Here is a 16,825-nt window from a genome sequence, read left to right as displayed (position 1 = left end):
ACCATATGTGGTGTGACTGTGTGAGGGGAAATGGATCAATCAAACCCATGTGTGATCACCCTGCTGTACTGAGCAACTCATAAAGCTCTGCATTTACATGTTCAACAGAATGCTACATCCAGGACTTATCGTATTGCTCAGAGAGTGACATTATTTTCGCATTTGCGTGAAGAGCATTCACACTTTCTCCAGAGGGCCAAAATCACAGGGGACATTTCTGAGCTCTGCAGTTGGTTTAAAAATATTGTTACTTAGTGTCCACTAAACAAGATATTCTGTACTAGTTCTGACTTTCCCACACATGACAACTCACTAATAGAAGGGTCTTCTTGTGTGATCTGGACACTTTTGTCCTCCGTCTCCAAAGCAGTGAAGCGGTTTGAGAGATCTAAACTAATACTAATAGATTTGCAGCATTTCATGAAACTCTTTACTGATCTGTAGATTTGACCACTTTCCTGTTATCTATCCCATTCCTAACTTTGCTGCTCCTCTCACTCTGCCTATGCTGCTGTCAGATTTGAGTTTCTAGATCAGCTGCTCTTTGTCCATAATCAACAACTCCTACAGCACCAAAGGCTAGCCACAGCTCCAATCAAGCTGGCTTGTTTCATAGCACCCAAGGGATTACTGCCTTAACTGAAGTGCCACATGACTTTTTTTTTTGTTTTTGTTTTTTTTTTAATTAGTAATAGTTATCAATATTTTTTACTTCAGTTTGTCAGTGAAAAAAGTATCACATAGAAAGTTCAAACTACTGTAAAATCAGTACCTCTTGAATACTTACAGTCTACCTATTGAAGGTCTGTCAGCTGGGTAATCATATATATATATATATATATATATATATATATATATATATATATATATATATATGATGTGACTTACCAAACGAAAGCGCTGGCTCGTCGATAGGCACACAAACAAACACAAACATACACACAAAATTCAAGCTTTCGCAACAAACTGTTGCCTCATCAGGAAAGAGGGGAAGGAGAGGGAAAGACGAAAGGATGTGGGTTTTAAGGGAGAGGATAAGGAGTCATTTCCCCCTAAGGTAAGTCTTTCCGCTCCCGGGATTGGAATGACTCCTTATCCTCTCCCTTAAAACCCACATCCTTTCGTCTTTCCCTCTCCTTCCCCTCTTTCCTGATGAGGCAACAGTTTGTTGCGAAAGCTTGAATTTTGTGTGTATATTTGTGTTTGTTTGTGTGTCTATCGACCTGCCAGCGCTTTTGTTTGGTAAGTCTCATCATCTTTATATATATATATATATATATATATATATATATATATATATATATATATATATATGAGGGAAACATTCCACGTAGGAAAAATATATCTAAAAACAAAGATGATGTGACTTACCAAATGAAAGTCCTGGCAGGTCGACAGACACACAAACAAACACAAACATACACACAAAATTCAAGCTTTCACAACAAACTGTTGCCTCATCAGGAAAGAGGGAAGGAGAGGGAAAGACGAAAGGATGTGGGTTTTAAGGGAGAGGGTAAGGAGTCATTCCAATCCCGGGAGCGGAAAGACTTACCTTAGGGGGAAAAAAGGACGGGTATACACTCGCACACACACACATATCCATCCACACATATACAGACACAAGCAGAGGGGTTGGAATGACTCCTTACCCTCTCCCTTAAAACCCACATCCTTTCGTCTTTCCCTCTCCTTCCCTCTTTCCTGATGAGGCAACAGTTTGTTGCGAAAGCTTGAATTTTGTGTGTGTGTTTGTGTTTGTTTGTGTGTCTATCGACCTGCCAGCACTTTCGTTCGGTAAGTCACATCATCATCATATATATATATATATATATATATATATATATATATATATATATATATATATATATATAAACAAAGATGATGTGACTTACCAAATGAAAGTCCTGGCAGGTCGACAGACACACAAACAAACACAAACATACACACAAAATTCAAGCTTTCGCAACAAACTGTTGCCTCATCAGGAAAGAGGGAAGGAGAGGGAAAGACGAAAGGATGTGGGTTTTAAGGGAGAGGGTAAGGAGTCATTCCAACCCCTCTGCTTGTGTCTGTATATGTGTGGATGGATATGTGTGTGTGTGTGCGAGTGTATACCCGTCCTTTTTTCCCCCTAAGGTAAGTCTTTCCGCTCCCGGGATTGGAATGACTCCTTACCCTCTCCCTTAAAACCCACATCCTTTCGTCTTTCCCTCTCCTTCCCTCTTTCCTGATGAGGCAACAGTTTGTTGTGAAAGCTTGAATTTTGTGTGTATGTTTGTGTTTGTTTGTGTGTCTGTCGACCTGCCAGGACTTTCATTTGGTAAGTCACATCATCTTTGTTTTTAGATATATTTTTCCTACGTGGAATGTTTCCCTCATATATATATATATATATATATATATATATATATATATATATATATATATAAAAAGAAAGATGATGAGACTTACCAAACAAAAGCGCTGGCAGGTCGATAGACACACAAACAAACACAAATATACACACAAAATTCAAGCTTTCGCAACAAACTGTTGCCTCATCAGGAAAGAGGGGAAGGAGAGGGAAAGACGAAAGGATGTGGGTTTTAAGGGAGAGGATAAGGAGTCATTCCAATCCCGGGAGCGGAAAGACTTACCTTAGGGGGAAAAAAGGACGGGTATACACTCGCACACACACACACATATCCATCCACACATATACAGACACAAGCAGAGGGGTTGGAATGACTCCTTACCCTCTCCCTTAAAACCCACATCCTTTCGTCTTTCCCTCTCCTTCCCTCTTTCCTGATGAGGCAACAGTTTGTTGCGAAAGCTTGAATTTTGTGTGTATGTTTGTGTTTGTTTGTGTGTCTGTCGACCTGCCAGGACTTTCATTTGGTAAGTCACATCATCTTTGTATATATATATATATATATATATATATATATATATATATATATATATATATATATATAAAGAAAGTGATGAGACTTACCAAACAAAAGCGCTGGCAGGTCGATAGACACACAAACAAACACAAACATACACACAAAATTCTAGCTTTCGCAACAAACGGTTGCTTCGTCAGGAAAGAGGGAAGGAGAGGGAAAGATGAAAGGAAGTGGGTTTTAAGGGAGAGGGTAAGGAGTCCTTCCAATCCCGGGAGCGGAAAGACTTACCTTAGGGGGAAAAAAGGACGGGTATACACTCGCACACACACACATATCCATCCGCATATACACAGACACAAGCAGACATTTGTAAAGGCAAAGAGTTTGGGCAGAGATGTCAGTCGAGGCGGAAGTACAGAGGCAAAGGTGATGTTGAAAGACAGGTGAGGTACGAGCGGCGGCAAATAGAAATTGGAGATTAGCGGAGATTGAGGCCTGGCGGATAGCGAGAAGAGAGGATATGCTGAAGGGCAAGTTCCCACCTCCGGAGTTCTGACAGGTTGGTGTTAGTGGGAAGTATCCAGATACCTCGGACGGTGTAACACTGTGCCAAGATGTGCTGGCCGTGCACCAAGGCATGTTTAGCCACAGGGTGATCCTCATTACCAACAAACACTGTCTGCCTGTGTCCATTCATGCGAATGGACAGTTTGTTGCTGGTCATTCCCACATAGAAGGCTTCACAGTGTAGGCAGGTCAGTTGGTAAATCACGTGGGTGCTTTCACACGTGGCTCTGCCTTTGATCGTGTACACCTTCCGGGTTACAGGACTGGAGTAGGTGGTGGTGGGAGGGTGCATGGGACAGGTTTTACACCGGGGGCGGTTACAAGGGTAGGAGCCAGAGGGTAGGGAAGGTGGTTTGGGGATTTCATAGGGATGAACTAAGAGGTTACGAAGGTTAGGTGGACGGCGGAAAGACACTCTAGGTGGAGTGGGGAGGATTTCATGAAGGATGGATCTCATTTCAGGGCAGGATTTGAGGAAGTCGTATCCCTGCTGGAGAGCCACATTCAGAATCTGATCCAGTCCCGGAAAGTATCCTGTCACAAGTGGGGCACTTTTGGGGTTCTTCTGTGGAAGGTTCCGGGTTTGAGGAGATGAGGAAGTGGCTCTGGTTATTTGCTTCTGTACCAGGTCGGGAGGGTAGTTACGGGATGCGAAAGCTGTTTTCAGGTTGTTGGTGTAATATATATATATATATATATATATATATATATATATATATATATATATATATATATATATATATATATTATTTTTTTCCATCAGTCTACTGACTGGTTTGATGCGGCCCACCACGAATTCCTTTCCTGTGCTGTGTTAACCTCTTCATCTCAGAGTAGCACTTGCAACCTACATCCTCAATTATTTGCTTGACGTATTCCAATCTCTGTCTTCCTCTACAGTTTTTGCCCTCTACAGCTCCCTCTAGTACCATGGAAATCATTCCCTCATGTCTTAGCAGATGTCCTAACATCCTGTCCCTTCTCCTTATCAGTGTTTTCCACATATTCCTTTCCTCTCCGATTCTGCATAGAACCTCCTCATTCCTTACCTTATCAGTCCACCTAATTTTCAACATTCGCCTATAGCACCACATCTCAAATGCTTCGATTCTCTTCTGTTCCGGTTTTTCCACAGTCCATGGTTCACTACCATACAATGCTGTACTCCAGACGTACATCCTCAGAAATTTCTTCCTCAAATTAAGGCTGGTATTTGATATTAGTAGACTTCTCTTGGCCAGAAATGCCTTTTTTTGCCATAGCGAGTCTGCTTTTGATGTCCTCCTTGCTCCGTCCGTCATTGGTTATTTTACTGCCTAGGTAGCAGAATTCCTTAACTTCATTGACTTCGTGACCATCAATCCTGATGTTAAGTTTCTCGCTGTTCTCATTTCTACTACTTCTCATTACCTTCGTCTTCCTAGGCACATAGATATGTAATTTCACTAGTGTCATGTGAGATAGCACTTCCATGTGTGTGCATGTCTGCATGTGTGTGTGTGTGTGTGTGTGTGTGTGTGTGTGTGCGCGCGTGGGTGGGTGGGTGCGTGTGGCGGGGGGGGGGGGGGGGGGGGGGGAACACACGTGAGCTTGTACGTGTTTGCATGCTTAGCATCTCCAGTTGTTGTTGTTGTGGTCTTCAGTCCTGAGACTGGTTTGATGCAGCTCTCCATGCTAATCTATCCTGTGCAAGCTTCTTCATCTCCCAGTACCTACTGCAACCTACATCCTTCTGAATCTGCTTAGTGTATTGATCTCTTGGTCTCCCTCTACGATTTTTACCCTCCACGCTGCCCTCCAATGCTAAATTTGTGATCCCTTGATGCCTCAAAACATGTCCTACCAACCGATCCCTTCTTCTAGTCAAGTTGTGCCACAAACTTCTCTTCTCCCCAATCCTATTCAATACCTCCTCATTAGTTACGTGATCTACCCACCTTATCTTCAGCATTCTTCTGTAGCACCACATTTCGAAAGCTTCTATTCTCTTCTTGTCCAAACTGGTTATCGTCCATGTTTCACTTCCATACATTGCTACACTCCATACAAATACTTTCAGAAACGACTTCCTGACACTTAAATCTATACTCGATGTTAACAAATTTCTCTTCTTCAGAAACGCTTTCCTTGCCATTGCCAGTCTACATTTTATACCCTCTCTACTTCGACCATCATCAGTTATTTTACTCCCTAAATAGCAAAACTCCTTTACTACTTTAAGTGTCTCATTTCCTAATCTAATCCCCTCAGCATCACCCGATTTAATTTGACTACATTCCATTATCCTCGTTTAGCTTTTGTTGATGTTCATCTTATATCCTCCTTTCAAGACACTGTCCATTCCGTTCAACTGCTCTTCCAAGTCCTTTGCTGTCTCTGACAGAATTACAATGTCATCGGCGAACCTCAAAGTTTTTACTTCTCCTCCATGAATTTTAATACCTACTCCGAATTTTTCTTTTGTTTCCTTTACTGCTTGCTCAATATACAGATTGAATAACATCGGGGAGAGGCTACAACCCTGTCTCACTCCTTTCCCAACCACTGTTTCCCTTTCATACCCCTCGACTCTTATAACTGCCATCTGCTTTCTGTACAAATTGTAAATAGCCTTTCGCTCCTTGTATTTTACCCCTGCCACCTTCAGAATTTGAAAGAGAGTATTCCAGTTAACGTTGTCAAAAGCTTTCTCTAAGTCTACAAATGCTAAAAACGTAGGTTTGCCTTTTCTTAATCTTTCTTCTAAGATAAGTCGTAAGGTTAGTATTGCCTCACGTGTTCCAACATTTCTACAGAATCCAAACTGATCTTCCCCGAGGTCCGCTTCTACCAGTTTTTCCATTCGTCTGTAAAGAATTCGCGTTAGTATTTTGCAGCTGTGACTTATTAAACTGATAGTTCGGTAATTTTCACATCTGTCAACACCTGCTTTCTTTGGTATTGGAATTATTATATCCTTCTTGAAGTCTGTGGGTATTTCGCCTGTCTCATACATCTTGCTCACCAGATGGTAGAGTTTTGTCATGACTGGCTCTCCCAGTAGCATAACATTATTCTGCTGAAATGTGTGTGCTTTCTTTCCATTAATGGGCTAATCCTTGTGGTGAATACGCACCATTTTTACTGGCATGGAAATGTTAATTTGTGTATAATGTGTCTACATTATGTGTCGCAGTACTGAACCAGATTCTACTATTCACGGCAAACTATCTACATAGCACTGAAACAAACAATAGAAAACAGTATTTACACTAGCTTTTGAACCCTCCCTCTTTCTCTAGTTGAAGTACACGCATTCACACACAGACACCCAAAGATATAAACCTGCAGCCATGGCAAGACAGATTGATGATTATCGATAGCAATTGCCCAGACAATTGAGGTGGGAACAGGGTATGGAAAGATGCATGAGGTGAGCAAGGGGTAGCACAATAGTGTGATGCAGATCTTTTGATAGGTGACTCAGTAGCTGGACAACTAGACAAAAGGCATTCAGAAGGTAGAGCATATAAGAGGTAGAGAGAGGGAGGAGGGGTGAGGATGGAAGGGGGAAAATACAGGAAGGTAGAGATGAGGAGGGAGACTAGGAGGGAAGAGAGAAAGGGAAAGAGGTGTGAAAAGAAGAGAGGGACTATCCACATGGGGGGAGGGGGGGGGGGCAGTGAGAGAAGGCACTGCACAATCTGGATGGGGAAGAAGTGGTGTGGTCAGAGGAGAGAAGGCAAAGGCAGGGTGAGGCAGTGGGAAAAAAAATTAATGGAGGGACTACAAGAGTGCAGGATATGCTTGAGAGGCAGTTCTCAACATCATGATGGAAGCGAGTATCCATATGGCTTGTGCCATATGGATGGATGGATGGACTAAAGCAGCTGTTGGAGGTGTTTGTGTTGTGGTGCACAACATGTTTGGCAAGTGAGTGGTCAAGTTTGCACTTTTTGTTAGTTTGACAGTGGTCATTCATGCTAGCAGGCAGGTGGTTACTTGTCACGCCCACATAGAATGCTGCACAGTAATCGCAGCATAGCTAATATATAACATGGAAGCTTTCACAGAGGCCCCTGCCTTTTATAGGGCAGGAAATGCCTGTGATTGGACTGCTGTAGGAAGTGGTGGGTGGATGTATTATGAGACAGGTATTGCACTTGGGTTGACCACAAGGGAATGATCCGTGAGGTGCAGGATTAGAACCAGGATTGGAAGAGGGATGGACAAAGACATTTTATTAGATTGGATGGATGGCAGGTGGCAACTTTGGGTAATGTGGGTAGATCCCTCATCTCACACCATGATAAGATATAGTTGAAGACTTGAAGGGTGTGATTGAGCTTTTCAAGGGCATCGTAATACTGGGTGACCAGAGGTGGCTGGCTAATAGGTTTACTGGTGTCAGAGGAGGTGACGGCATGGGATATCTGTTTATGAGCGAGTTGAATAGGATATTGTCTGTCAATAAAGGGTCTGGTCAGGTTATCGGTGTATTTTGAAAACTCCTGCTTTCCACTGAAGATGTGGCGTCAACAAATAGTGAGGTTGTAAGAAAGAGATTTTTTGACATGTAACAGGTGATAGCTGTAGGTGGGTGGTGCACTTCTGAGAGGTGGAGAGTGACATGTAGGAAGATGGCTCATTGAGTTGAGAAAGACCAGGTGAAGTGCATTTAGCATTAGGTGTTGAGGTTGTGGGGGAAAGAGCAAAGGTGGTCCCTGCCACGATTCCAGATCATGAAAATGCCATCATCGAATTTGACTCAGACAATGGGCTGTAGGTGTTGACTGGTTAGGAAGGATTCCTCCAGATGACCCAAAATAAATTGGCATAGGACAGTGCCATGCAAGTACTCATGGCTGTACCATGGATTTGTTTATAGATTTTGCTTTTTGAAAGTGAAATAATTGTGGTTCAGGATGTGTTTGGCTAGGAGAATTAGGAAAAAGTTTGTGTGTTTGGTATCAGCAGAACATTTGGAAAGGTAATGTTTCATAGTTGCAAGGCCATTGGCATGGGGGATTGGGGGATGTTGGTGCACAAGGACATCACACTCACAGTGACCAACAGGGAATCTGGGGAAATAGGACAGGAACTATGGGAAGGCAGTGAAGGAAGTGAGTGGTGTCTTGAATTAAGTGAGTGGTGTCTTGAATGTAGGATGGTAGGTTACAGGTGTTGGTCGAAGAGGTTCATTTTGTGGGAGCATTGTACCTAATACCAGTTGGATGATGAGTAGGGCTACCTGTATAGTTGGGTTTGTGGTGTTTGGGGAGTAGGTGGTGGTCAACCCCGGTGCAAGACATGTTCCATACACTCACTTGCAGCTTCCTACCACAGTCCAGTCACATGATTTTCTAAGTATAAAAGGCAGGGCTACATCTGAAAGCATCCATGTTACATATCAGCTATGCTGCAATTACTGTGCAGCATTCTGTGTGGGCATGACAAATAACCAACTGTTTACTCATGTGAATGGCCACAGCCAAACTGTGGCAAGCTGCAAATGTGACCATCAAATTGCTGAACATGTTGTGCATCAAAAAACAGCTGATTCACTATGTGAGCCATTTGGATACTCACTTCCAGCGCTAATTTCTTTGAATTACACAGGTTGGAATAGTCTCTCCATAACCTGCCTTTTTGCAATCCACCTAGCCTAAACATCAGATAACCTGTTTACCATTGCCTCACCTTGCCTTTCGCCTTCCCTCTTCTGTCCACATCACTCCCTTACAAATCGTGTACTGTCTTCGCCCACCTCCACCACCCCCATTCATGTGGGCACTCCCTCTTGCCTTCTTCCACCCCTCTCCTTTTCTCTCTTCCCTCCAAGTCTCCCTCTTAATCTCTACTGTCCTCTACTTTCCTTCCCTCTATCCCTGACTGCTCTCCCTTTCTCTGCCTCTTATACACTGTGAACTCTAACTCTCTCTCTCTTCTTCTTCTTCTTCTTCTTCTTCTTTGTACAACCGCCAAGATATCTGTCAAAGGACCCACATCAAACTACCATGCTACCCACTCCTTATCTCATGCATCCTTCCCAACCCCCTCCCCACCTCCATCTGCCTAGGTAACTACTATCAATAATCAACAGTCACTCTCACTGCAGCCATGGGTGTGTAAATTTAGGCGTCTGTGGGATTGTGTGTGTGTGAACATGTGTACTTTCACTAGAAAAAGAGCAGGAGCAATCAATAATCAACAGTCAGTTTAGCTGTGACTGTGGGTGTGTTAGTTTTGATGTCTGTGTGTGAGAGAATGTGTGTGTTTTGACTAGGAAAAGAGCAAGAGCTTGATAGCATGTGTAAATACTTTTTTCTGTTGTATGTTTCTATGTGCCACACTTCAGTGATTTGTAGGTTAGTGGTTGCCTTTCCTTTATTTTATGTGTTGTGCAATCCAGAAATTCCCACTGTTGTTAAAGTGTTTTTATATTCATTTAACATTGTTCGTCTAACACAGAATCAGAATGAGGTAAATTACAGGTCTCCTGTCTTAATCTAACAAAAAATATTATCTGATTATAAAGAGACAAAACGGCTGATAACTACTTGACTACAGGAAGTAAAATACGTAGTATGGATGTAGGTGTAGATTGCTGATTGAGACACTTAAAGTGGACGTAGTAGTCCTATATTTCAGAGGTTTTTGTGTTCTTTCTACAGAGGGAAAGGAGGGGTTTGGTGTGGATGGTTGGTGTAGTGGTGTTCACATAAGAAGGCCGGTGGATGAGTGATGCACAGTGACAGGGAGCAGCATACTACGTGATGATCCAACCAATGGCATAATTGTGCCACATCTTCCTGTAGCACGCATTTCAGGATGTGCATTGAATATTTAGCATTGATTTTTGTATTAGTTAAGGTATGGTGAGGTTATGTAGCCACTATGGTGTTTATTATGGATGGCATAAAACAAACATGACAAGTATTATGTTTAGAAGTGATAGTTTTATGAATGTGTAAACTCTACTGGAGAGAGTCAGTTAACAGGGTAGGCAACGGCTGAAGCGTGAGGCATGGGCAGAGACAGAGAACACACTGGTGTCACTGCAAAACATCCTTCATCTCTCTTTGCACAGAACAAATCATGTAGCTACCTTCTAACATGATGCACACCACTGTCAAGTTATTCAGATCTTAAGTTGAGAGAGCCTGTTGTGAAGGCAAGAGGAGACAGATATGTCTTCTCTTGTCCTCACAGAAGGCTGGTCCCTCCCAACTAAGGTTCTGAGTGACCTGGCCATCCTTTCCAGTTATCGCCAACGAATCCAGGTTCCCTCTCTGAAGGAGGAACATACAAGTTCTAAAAACTGAGAATAGTATTTCTACTTTCACTGTTTCTATTGGTGGTATTAGGTATTTTACCGGACAACAAATTTGTCCTCTTCTAATATAAAAGTTTTCTCAATTGAATTTCCCCATGAAGACAAGAACTATTATTTATGTTTCAAATTTTCACAATTGGAGGTTTATGCAGTTCACTATTTTACATGAAAAATAATGATTCCATAGTCATTTCCATGTATGTTGATAAAAACAATAAGTACATAAAATGTGAGACAGATAAATGTTACAACAGCCCTGATTTCTGAACATTGATTATGTGATTTATTTGTTCAGCAGGCCTAACTATCCTTGGATCCACTGGAATATGGGTAGTGTGGAAACTGACAGGCTTGTTAATCGTCTGCAGACAGCCAATGGAAGTCTGGCAGCATTGCTGTTCAACATGATGTTGCCTGGTACCACATCAGTATTTTATGGAGATGAAATTGGTTTGGAAAATTACCACAACATTGAGGTATATAGTTATTATCCTTAAAGACTTACTTAGCTCGCAAGTAAAATAATGAAAGATGGATAGATTTGCAATTGCACTCACTCAGAAAAGAAGATTTCCATTATTTGTTCAAACTTGTCCATTTAATGTAGGGAACATGTAGGGATTTTTCAAATAAACAAAATGATTTTGTGGATATGTGTCCCAGTACTTTGTCATCCAACAGAGTTCAAATTGTGTTAGTTTGGTGTAGAAAATGGGAGTTTGGGGACTGTGTGTCTTGTGTAATTGTCTTAGTGTACTTTTGTGTATTTAAAATACAATGTTATTGTCAGTTGTTGTCTTTTGTGGGAAGCTTCAGGAGGTTCATTGCCTAGTGTTGTGACTGGAAAGTGGGGCAAAGTTTGTGAATGAGTATAAAATTTATTTATTTTGTGCTACAGAATAAATGGTGGATTGACTACCCATTTTCTAATGTATGTATTGGGAACATACCTGTCAGCTCCTATTATAATAGAGAATGCTTTATTTCGAAGGGTTTGGAAGCACAAAAGGGTATGTCTGATGCCATAGATCACACTTCCAAGCCATACAACTGATTAGAAGTTTGTGCTGGTGTCACAGTAACAATTTACAGTTTGTTGTTAACCCTTGGCCTTTAACAAGAGGTTACAATTGAAATAAGAGTGCAAAAACTTTGCTTGTAGCATTGACTACATTCTTGGTTCAGGAAATTCGTCACTCAACCAAATATGTAACTGATCCATGGCAAAGCAACATGGCCGTCAATGGAGAGTTGGCTGTCAGGAAGATTGTATTTGGCCATGAAGTAAACAGCTTGGCATTTGGTTGAGTTAACTTTGATCTTCCAAATGTTGCACCACTGGATGGTTTTGTCCAGATGTTGTTACAGGTTACAATGGATGAAGAGAAGGTAGCAACAGCTGTAATGTATAGCACTGTATTGTCAACATTGAGTGCAATCTCTTTGCTAACTGGTTTTGCAGTTTGGTTATATCATTTGTGTAGGCTGGGCTGTTCCAGCTCAAGTGCCCATTGGCAGGCAGTTGGACACTCAAGAGCACACATTGGCAGGGATGGGCAAACAGCTGACCCATGGACAATCAGGTAGCTGGGATGTAGCATAGGCAAATGTACTGCACTGGCCAAGCACACACAGTCAGGGATGGCCAAGTGGCCCATGCATGCATAGAAAGCATGTGATAAAGATTGCGTGGGAAGGGGATGGGGTAGCTTACCATACATGTACAAGAGCTAATGGGCATCCAGGAATGCCAGCAGCCTATGGAGCAATGTTGGAGTGGTGTGGTGTAAATTACTTACAAATCAGGGCCTGTTGTTGTTGTTGTTGTTGTTGTGTAAATTACTTACAAATCAGGGCCTGTTGTTGTTGTTGTTGTTTTCAGTCCTGAGACTGGTTTGATGCAGCTCTCCATGCTAATCTATCGTGTGCAAGCTCCTTCATCTCCCAGTACCTACTGCAACCTACATCCTTCTGAATCTGCTTAGTGTATTCATCTCTTGGTCTCCCTCTATGATTTTTACCCTCCACGCTGCCCTCCAATGCTAAATTTGTGATCCCTTGATGCCTCAGGACATGTCCTACCGACCGATCCCTTCTTCTAGTCAAGTTGTGCCACAAACTTCTCTTCTCCCCAATCATATTCAATACCTCCTCATTAGTTATGTGATCTACCCACCTAATTTTCAACATTCTTCTGTAGCACCACATTTCGAAAGCTTCTATTCTCTTCTTGTCCAAACTATTTATCGTCCATGTTTCACTTCCATACGTGGCTACACTCCATACAAATACTTTCAGAAACGACTTCCTGACACTTAAATCTATACTCGATGTTAACAAATTTCTCTTCTTCAGAAACGCTTTCCTTGCCATTGCCAGTCTACCTTTTATATCCTCTCTACTTCGATCATCATCAGTTATTTTGCTCCCCAAATAGCAAAGCTCCTTTACTACTTTAAGTGTCTCATTTCCTAATCTAATTCCCTCAGCATCACCCGACTTAATTCAACTACATTCCATTATACTCGTTTTGCTTTTGTTGATGTTCATCTTATATCCTCCTTTCAAGACATTGTCCATTCCGTTCAACTGCTCTTCCAAGTTCTTTGCTGTCTCTGACACAATTACAATGTCTTCGGCGAACCTCAACGTTTTTATTTCTTCTCCATGGATTTTAATACCTACTCCAAATTTTTCTTTTGATTCCTTTACTGCTTGCTCAATATACAGATTGAATAACATCGGGGAGAGGCTACAACCCTGTCTCACTCCCTTCCCAACCACTGCTTCCCTTTCATGCCCCTCGACTGCCATCTGGTTTCTGTACAAATTGTAAATAGCCTTTCGCTCCCTGTATTTTACCCCTGCCACCTTTAGAATTTGAAAGAGAGTATTCCAGTCAACATTGTCAAAAGCTTTCTCTAAGTCTACAAATGCTAGAAACGTAGGTTTGTCTTTCCTTAATCTTTCTTCTAAGATAAGTCGTAAGGTCAGTATTGCCTCACGTGTTCCAACATTTCTACGGAATCCAAACTGATCTTCCCCGAGGTCGGCTTCTACTAGTTTTTCCATTCGTCTGTAAATAATTCGCGTTAGTATTTTGCAGCTGTGACTTATTAAACTGATAGTTCGGAAATTTTCACATCTGTCAACACCTGCTTTCTTTGGGATTGGAATTATTATATTCTTCTTGAACTCCGAGGGTATTTCGCCTGTCTCGTACATCTTGCTCACCAGATGGTAGAGTTTTGTCAGGACTGGCTCTCCCAAGGCCGTCAGTAGTTCTAATGTGCCTAACACTAAATATTGTAGTGCTCCTGCCTCAGTTAGTTGCTTATAGTTGAATCAAATACCATGTTCTTGAAGAATTGGTGCTCCACAAAAATGTAATCGATAATGCAAACTGTGCTCTGAGGGCCCAAGTTGATCTAGTTTGTAAATGGGACCATTGAGCCGGACATAGTCAGATGCTTTCTCCATATTCAGGAATGCTGCTCTTGTTGATTCTCTCTTTGGTCTAGCTCAATGATTCCTAACCTCGGGGGTAATTACCCCCTGAGGGGTAAAATGAAATTTTAAACAAAAAGTTTCGATTGTGTTCCTTCAATGAAACTAATTATTTTTAAAAGATCACTATCCTTATCACTGTTCTGCAACACTGTGATGCTGATTGCATAAGTTATCAGTAATCACATTTTTTTCAAATATTAGCTTTAACGTGAGACACAATGTGGTGGAGGTTACAGCTTGTGAAATTAATGTATGAACATATTTTTCCTCACATAGTGCAACCACTAAACATATATTTGTACTTTGTACCAAGCATCTACAAAAGTAACATTGAGTCATACACAGCACATATGCTTACATATGTCATGAAAGTGTCTTCTCCAAGTTTTAGTTCCAGCAGTGGACCAGAAATTGCTTCTTTATTCACTTTGCAACACATAAGTCAACTAATTTACAGCACAACACAATGTTTTAATGTTTGTACTGGCTACTAAACTGCTGTATTGCCTACATAGTTTTCTTCTTCTTATTATTATTATTATTATTATTATTACTATTATTGTAATTAATAATGGCATTGGTCAGACACAAAGTAATGACAGCCTGAAGTCTTCCAATTTCTGACAGTCCAGGAAACTTGTTTTGTTTTAAATGGAGATGTGGATGAAGCAGATATCACCAGGGAGAGTGTTGGTACAGAGGAAGCATGTTTTGTAGCAAGTGACTTCTGCCCTCAATGTAGATAGTTAGCTTTCTTTTCTGAGGAGGAGTAGCTGGTGGCAGTTACGATGCACTGAGAATTACTTCATTGCAATGAAGAAAGGTTGTTAGAATAAGCAGTACCTATTGTCTCACTGTCTCATTAGTTCATGATTCAATAAAAAAACCTACAGAAATTTAACTTTTCTCATTGTAAAAATAAAAGTGTTCCTGGATTTTCCTCCCATTTCAAAGTTTGGTTAGATGCTAATGCGGATGATGATGGAGGAAGGGGAGGGGTTACTAGCTAATATCTGATTACACGCTGGAGCAATGGTCTCAGAAAGTTTCGCAACCACAGCTTGAGCTTAATAGATGTGCTCAACCAAGTGCAAGGATTGCTGGATTGTGGAATGCTTGTTATGGAAACCAGATTGGTCAGGCATCAGGATTAGTTCGAGGATTTTGCTAAGGTCTGTTAGGAGAGAGACAGACTAATAGCTTTGTGGGTGGAGTAGGTTTTTATCGGGCTTCAGGATGGTGACACCTTTGCAGTTTTCCACTGAGAGTAGAAGTAAGTTAGTTTAAGACAAACATTGTATAAGCATATCAGGTAGGTTATAGTGGCTGGGAGAGGTTAATTAAAGAGAGGGGTGTGGATGTGGTCATGACCAGGAGATTCGTGATTCCCTTGGTGCTTGATTACAGCTCATACTGTTGGCTTACTAATGGGTCTGAATTTTGCTGTTAGCTTGGTATTTCTTATCTAAGTAACTCATCTGATAGCCATTGTATCCTGCCTGTCACCCTCTTCATTGTCAGTGACATTAGTTCAGAATTGTTACTCTAATTATTTGCTTATTACTTCCATCTTTTTTTGCTCACCATATATATTAGACTGTCCTTGCCACAGAGTGGCTTGTTCTATGGTGGGAGCTTTTGGTGCTTCGTTATTTGCCACATCTGACATCTATTGACATTTAAACATAGTAAGGAAAAGAGAAATTTGAATTATTCAGATTTAAAAAGAAAAACAACAATGCCACCTTTCTGTGAAAAATACGAACAAAACACAGTGTGAAAAGACAGTAATCAGAGGATGGAAATCAAACAGTTTTAGCAACATGCTTGAGATATTCTTGTTCAAACCTTGGACTGTTGTGTATTGATTCATTCTTAGGATTAAAATACAGCTGTTGAAGCACATAAGATGTTACGTATTGTGTGTCCAGGATAAAACAGAAGCAGAAAATGAAGACACAGAGTGTAATTTCAAGTGCCATAACCAGTCTTGGATTAACACTGCTGTAAGATCTGAGAACCCAGAATTCAATTTCCTGTTTTAGATGATAACAAGATTTCATATAGATGCTAGCTGGAGGGAGAAACACACCATTCACTCTCAATGCCATAATCAAAGGAGTAAAACTTATGTATCAGAGTTTCAAAGAGAATTAATAGGTGGGGCCAGTAGCACAAATGAGTGAATCCTTGAGATTTTGGAATAACTCTAGAAGTTTTTGGGTACCACTTAATATTGCAAGTGGCAATATTTAAAATAAAATTGTGACAGAAACTGTCATTAGATCATGTAAGGCAATAGTGAAAAGTGACGGGTATAATTTGAATATCTTTTCAGCAGTAATTGTAATTGTAAACTGTCGAAGCTGCATTGGTAAAGTACTGGAACTTCAAGCGCTGATAGAAAGCACCGAAGCTGAAATCGTTATAGGTACAGAAAGCTGGCTGAAGCCAGAGATAAATTCAGCCGAAATTTTTACAAAGGCACAGACGGTGTTTAGAAAGGATAGATTGCATGCAACCGGTGGTGGCATGTTTGTCACTGTTAGTAGTAGTT

At 41.1% G+C, this 16,825-nt stretch overlaps 1 protein-coding gene across 2 annotated transcripts in view; it reads left to right on the top strand.

Moving 5' to 3' along the window:
- Window positions 1–16,825, top strand: part of LOC126195100 (neutral and basic amino acid transport protein rBAT-like) — an 89,316-nt gene that overhangs the window by 55,137 nt on the left and 17,354 nt on the right. The window contains exon 7 of one of the 2 annotated variants that reach the window (XM_049933566.1): window positions 11,057–11,234. In XM_049933566.1, coding sequence (XP_049789523.1) covers window positions 11,057–11,234 — 178 coding nt within the window. Of the gene's footprint in view, window positions 1–11,053; window positions 11,235–16,825 lie in introns of both variants that reach the window. The other variant, XM_049933565.1, reaches the window with a different exon arrangement.

The sequence above is a fragment of the Schistocerca nitens genome, chromosome 7, assembly GCF_023898315.1.
Source record: "Schistocerca nitens isolate TAMUIC-IGC-003100 chromosome 7, iqSchNite1.1, whole genome shotgun sequence".
In the NCBI taxonomy this organism is placed as follows: Eukaryota; Metazoa; Arthropoda; class Insecta; order Orthoptera; family Acrididae; genus Schistocerca; species Schistocerca nitens.
Note: the sequence above shows the minus strand (reverse complement) of the source record. Positions and strands in the feature narration are given on the sequence as shown.